Source organism: Dendrobium catenatum, unplaced genomic scaffold (assembly GCF_001605985.2).
Source record: "Dendrobium catenatum unplaced genomic scaffold, ASM160598v2 fragScaff_scaffold_227, whole genome shotgun sequence".
NCBI classification, from domain to species: Eukaryota; Viridiplantae; Streptophyta; class Magnoliopsida; order Asparagales; family Orchidaceae; genus Dendrobium; species Dendrobium catenatum.
Window position 1 is genome coordinate 434092 of NW_021318689.1, and position 6677 is coordinate 440768.

Sequence of the window (6677 nt, forward strand, 5' to 3'; positions counted from 1 at the left end):
AGAACACATGATGTAAAGGTAAGGGGAGAGTGGACATCCTTGACGGAATCCACTATGAGCTTTGATCCACTTGGAATTCTTTCTATTAATAATAATGGAAAATCTCACATCTACAACTCATTCCATAATAAGGTTAGAATACATAGAAGGAAAACCATACCATTTTAGAATTTGGCCAAGAGTTAGCCATCCCATGCTATCGTATGCTTGCTCCATGTCCAACTTCAAAGCCATCAACCCCTACTTATTTTTGGAGGTTTTGAACTTGTGAAAGATCTCCTGAGCCATAAGACAATGCTCTGAAATTGATCTTCCCAGGATGAAGGCCATCTGATCTTCAGAAATCATTTTGGAAATACAAGTCTTCAATCGATTAACTAGCATAGTAGCTGCAATCTTGTAATTAGTCTGGCATAGACTAATAGGCCCGGAATTAAAGGGTTCTTCACCTTAGCAATCAGAACTATGAGAGTATCCTTCCAATCTGATCTCATTTGGACAGAAATTAGAAAGCATCTAATAGCATTCCAAAGATCTTCCCAAACAATATCCCAATAACATTTGTAAAAAGAGGAAGTGAGACCATCCATACCTGGTGATTTATTACACCCTTGCTGAAAGACCGACTGCTATAATTCATTCACCGAAAATTCACTGGTAAGAGCAGTAAACTTTTCTATATTACATTTTTTGTTCTCAAAAATCTCTGGCCAACTTGATAATTCACAATCTCTAGCCTTCCATTTTGCTTCAAAGTAATGAATGAAAATCTCCTCAATTTTATCTTCTTCAACTTGAATCTTATTATTCATATCTTTAATTTGATTCACTCTATTGCCATTTCTTCTAGCCGTAGTAAAATTATGAAACAATTTTGAGTTAACGTCTCCTTCTTCATGCCATCTTGCTTTTGCCCTTTGATTCCACCAAGTGGACAATCTTCTCAAGGTCACATTAAGTTCATCAATTTTGCTTCTGAGTAAAAGAAGATCATCAACTGACCAATCAATTCCTACAGCTTCTTTATGTTGGAGATCCAAAATCTTCTTTTTCAATTCTTCCTTCATCTTGTTCAAATCTTTGAACTTATTTTTACTCCAAAAAAATAGTTCTTTTAAAGTTCTAATAATCTTCCTTTGTAAAATCATACCTTCATCTCCAAAGTCCTTTTTCTTCCAAGAATGGTACACAATACTTTTAGCAGCTGGATAAGATCACCAAATATCCTCAAATTTGATGGTTTTTTTATTTGATATGCACCTTTTCATCAATCTTGAAGGCAATAGGACTATGATCCGAAGCCACTCTAACTAGATGTCTAGTAACGGCTTTAGGAATCTTCTGAAGTGCAGCCGAGTTCAGAATACACCTATCCAGCCTTTCCCAAATCTGGGAGGCTCCTTCTTTGTTATTGCACCAAGTAAACCTTGGTCCAATGTTACCCAAATCATGGAAATCAAAATTCGTCATAAAACACTTCATATCTCTAGGTCCTTTAGAAAAAAGGAAGCTCTTATCACCTCTCTTCTCTTCTTTGTTCAAAACACAATTGAAATCCCCACCAATAATAGAAGAGTAGAATTCTCCATACAACTTCCAAGCTGGCTCCAAAGGCTCTCCCTCTTCTTACAACATCTGCTTCTACAGTGACAACTTTCCACAATCCCAAATTAGGGATAAGGAGATCCCCACCTATCATTTGTGAAGAAGTCTCTTTGACCACAACTGTCACAATCTTCTTATTCCAAAGCACCAGAATACCCCCTGAAAGACCAACAGCGGGAAAGTGGAAATACTCCTAGTCCTTCTCCATCAGCCCAATGAAGAAAATGCCTTGAACTCTAACAACCTCTTTCAAATACAGAGCAACCTCTTTCTTCCTAGCTCCTCTACAATTCCAAAATAATAAATAAGACATTATATTAGTGCTGGGGATCCCTCCCCATTTGTGGAATTCAGCCTTCCATCCCTCTTCTTTTTATTGTAATCTGGATCTAATGGCCCCAAAGATTTTAGCTCTTTGGCAAGTTTAACTTTAGTAGAACCACTGAAGCAAGATGTGCCATTATTGACAGCACCTGTATCATCTATTTCCACAGCCAATTCCTTCATTTTATCAGACTTTCCATGCTTTCTCAAAGAATCTTCTTCATTGTCTTCAAGTAAAGCATCATATTTATTACTTAGCGAAATACCTGGTTGTATACCTTCAGTAACTTTATCTTTATTTGAACTAGATTCTGGAGCAGATACAAATTTCTCCATAACATCAGCATTTCCCTTCTTACTTAGTGCTTGCTTCTGCTTAATATTCACTTGGTTCGTATTTACCCTGTTGTCCGTCCTGACCCCATTTATGACATTCCTTGGTTTACCAGCAGTTACTCCTTTAGTAAAACATTTGTTCTTAAATTGAACATGTATCCAAGGGCCATACTCGGAATTAATCACAAAAGATTTGGCTTCGGCCACCACTTGTTTTACTTCCTCTGTTTCAATAACTGGTTTTCTCAACATTTGGTCTTTAATACCCTGAGCTACATTCTCAGGACATTCATTCACCTCATGCCCTGCTCAACCACAATTGTAACACAACAGATTAATCTTCTCGTATTCCACTTGTTGAAAGAATCTCACAGCTAATCCGTCTATCCATACTCCATTAGGGAGTTTTTTCTCCAGGTTAATCTTGACACATATGCGGGCAAATTCACATTTCCCCCACCTAATGTATTACTGTCTAGATACATTGGTGTGGCAAACCGAGACGCAATTCTTCATCCCAGCAGTATAAGGGCAAGCATGGGAATCTGATCCAAACTGGAGCTGAAATTCCTTTAAAAGAATACGGATCAAATGCAGGTAACCATCTGTCCATGCCGACAATGTAACCACTGACATACCACGGCCCACCATTCAGAATCTCTTCCACCGCCTCATCCGACTTGAAGGAACAAAGAATCCAATTCATGCCAATTGATGTCATGTGGAATCCACCAAACTTACTCCATTACCTTCTCAGCTCAATACTACAGACTGAGAAAGGAACATTGCTACCAAGGACTTTAATCACTAATGAGTGCTTCAACACTTTATAATTTTTTGCTGCCGATTCTAGATTAAGCCTAACAACAATCCTGTCTTCAGATAACTCAATTTGCTCTCTATTAAAAGCAATCTTGATGTGTTTTGGCTTCGACCATGCTCCAACAACCTCACCGCTGCCATCCTATCTACTGTTAACATCTAAATTTGTCATCAAGATTTCATCATTCATCACATCTTTTCCAGAAACAATCCCAACTTCATTAATATCATCAGACCTCAAATTTTCAATATTCTTCAAATCATTAAACACAAGGTGATCCTTATTCACACCAGAAAAACCTTTCACCTTCAGGATGAGATCATCCATCGACAAAGAATCAAGATTAGTCGAAAAACTAGTACCTTTATTCTTCTTTAAATATTCATTAATCTGGCCTGCAACGCCTTCCATCATCACCTTCTTCCCCTTGCCATCCACCATAACAGGATGATTCAAAGGTCTCAGGCCTTCTTTGATAACCACACTTTTCCTTCCTCTACCACCGATACAGAGAGAACCAGGGGGTCGCGGAGCGTTCATGACATCGGCAAAGAATCGCCGATGATCCTCCGGCGATGACTCCACTGGCCGGGGAAAATCACATAAAACAAAAATTTGAACAAGAAGACGGACCTTTCTCTCTCTAGGAAACCAGACGTGTTCTCTCTACTCCTAAAGGATTCGACTGTTCAAATATTCATCATAGGTAAAAATGACCTAAAATGAAATTCATGAAAATTTTTAATCATTTGAGTTTTTATTTTTTTTAAATTATTTATTTACTTATTTAATTTTTCATATTTATTTTTAATATTTTGTTGTAGGGATTTTATTTTCCATTATTATACTTTTATTTTTATGGTGAAAGTATTTTTATTTTTATTTTTAATATTTATTAAAAATATATATTTTTGACTTTTTGAAATTCCTTTTTCTTTTAGAAACCCTCGGTGAGGCATATGCGTTAATAAAAAAGAAGGTTACAAGGTCCTTAATGTTGCAGAACTATGGTCTATGATTTTGATGATAGCAAACATTTCTTATTTCTCTATGATTGCCTTACGAACTAATGTTTCAAGTTCACACGATCGGACTGCAATTTGGAATCAGCTCAAGATTTGGTATACTAGGTCTGAGTCAGTTTGTAATCTTTTTCCTTTCTTGAGTCTGTTGTATTTCGTGTGGGACCTGTTGGTTTGTAACTTGGAAGTTTTCCTGTTGTTCCCTAGTAGATTTCTATTTTTTGTAATATCGTTTGGGCCGATATTTATACCATCCTGGATGATATGTCCAAAATCATAAACCCTAATTAGGGCATCCTCATTAAGGCAGTCGTCATAAATAGATCGGCCTGGACGATACCTATATCGGCCAGGACGATAGTCTTAATTCAGAAAGAATCAACCGCCATAATCAGTTTAGGAATTCTTTTGTTTTAGGAAATCAGCAAGGACGATATTTATATCATCCAGGCCGATCTAACTCAATTATGCCTAAATTGATCTGGTATCTTTGGAAAGCATTAATGGTTGATTGATATGATCACATCATTCGGGACGATCGCAGGATCGGCCGGGATGATGTCCTGGACGATCTACATCGGACAGCTCGAATTCAGGGCGATGATCTGGATGATTGAAATCAGTTTTAAACTAATCGGCCTGGACTATCATGATATCATCAAGGACGATGTAACCAATTTTCTTCTGATCGTCCCAAATCATCCCGGGCTGATGAGCTGAAATTGTACTGATCGTACAACATGATATGGATATCGTCCTGGACGATAATGTCGGCAACTTGCATTAATGAGCTCGTTTTGAGAGCTTCTATTTAAGCTTTGTCAAGGCACTTTATAAGTGTCTTTGGCAGCCATTAATGCTTCATCTTGTGTGGGGAAAACTATGAAGAGAAAGTTAAAAGGGAGTGAATGGACGGGTGAAGACTAAGAGAGGGAGACGATCCTGTGTGGGGGGGCTCAAGGGAGTGTGGAGGGGGATTCCACAAGGTTGCCTCCGGCAGGCTTTGCACCTTAATACCGGTCGGATTCAAGGCTTGTCTTGAGAGAAGTTCACCAAAGAAGAATAATCTCTTTGGTGTCCAAAAGACACCGGCGACTCCGCCGCACCGGAAGAAGAGTGGAAGTTGATTTTTGTAACGGCTTCTCCGTCCTAGCTGTCAGGGATAAAGGAGAGACTACTTGTTTTTAGTGCCAATACTTGGAGGGTGCTCCAAGGAAGTGGACGTAGTCAAGATTTGATCCGAACCACTATAAATCCGGTGTGGTTCTTTCTTATTATTTCATTCCACATTCTAATTTCCGCATTTGGTTTCTTTGTGGTGATTTTGGTTTGAGTTTTATCTTTGGTTTATAAAGTTATCCAATTCACCTCTCTCTTTGTTAGCCTTGGGCCAGTCATAAGGGCTTTATATCCCCTAATGAATTTCAAGTGCTATCTGAACACTTTCAGTGGTATCACCCGACAGGGATTCATAAAATAAGTTTTAAAACGCTTTGAATTTTTGAATCTATGGCCTAATCATATGTTGGGAAGGTTATTTAATCTCCAGATCTCCTTTTGATTGAATAAATATGTCATTCAACTTTTTGGAAAAAGATCACATGCTTTATTTTTTGCAATCGATTTATTTTCGCATGTGGCATTATTGATTTAACTAGTTGGTTGATCACCGTCACTTTATTGTTTAATGGAGTTAAAACTTATATTCCTTTAATCAATGGAATAATAAAGAACAACTGAAATGCTCAAACTGAATGGCAAAAATTTAAATTGCTTTTTCTGTGCTTTTAAATTTCTGAAGATTTCATGTTAATATCCACTTGCACTACTGGTAAGGAAGTTTAGGATAAACTACATACCATATACGAATGCACGAATGAAATCAAGCAATCCAAGTTGAATTTGTTAATGCATGATTTTGAATTACTTTCCATGAAACATTATGAAACGATCTTAGACATGTATACCAGATTCATTCAAATTATAAACTCATTGCATGCTTTAGGAAAAGAATTTTCAAATTTTGAAAAAGTTAACAAAATTCTTCATTTTCTACTGGATAAGTTTAATGCCAAAGTAGTTGCTATTTGTGAATTAAAAGATTTGAATGATTATTCTATTGATAATTTGATTGGCTCACTCATTGCCTTCGAGCAAGGTTTGGCTCAAAGACTTTGGATGCAGGTGAAACGATTGTTCTAAAAATTGAAGATATATAAAGAGATAGCTTAGTTGGTGACGAATGGAATAACTTCACGAGCAAATCATAAAGCTCACCAAAGAATAAGAAAAAGTGGAAAAAAGGTAAAAGTGGTAAGGATGTCCATATTTTTTCTGACGTTATTTGCTTTTGATGCAAGGAAGCCTGGACATAAGAAATATTAGTGCCCTAATTTAAGAATTCTTCCTATGAAAGAAAAGGGTAAGGCGAAGCAAAATTTAAACTAGGAAAATAATGAAAGGCAAAAAATCTCATGGGCAGATCTGGTTTCTGAAGCATCGGACCAGGAGAGAGATAATAGTTAAAAGAATTTCGTGTTTTTTTGTTGTATTTTTGTTTTTATATT

General features: G+C 37.0%; 1 protein-coding gene across 1 annotated transcript; it reads right to left on the reverse strand.

Annotated features, from left to right (window-relative positions):
• Nucleotides 1-629: 629 nt before the first annotated feature.
• Nucleotides 630-1470, reverse strand: LOC110110086. Its single transcript, XM_020841393.1, has 2 exons — nucleotides 1261-1470; nucleotides 630-1172 (listed from the first exon to the last, which is right to left on the reverse strand). Exons 1-2 carry the CDS (start codon nucleotides 1468-1470, stop codon nucleotides 630-632), a joined length of 753 nt encoding a protein of 250 aa, XP_020697052.1.
• Between the last annotated feature and the right edge of the window lie 5207 nt (nucleotides 1471-6677).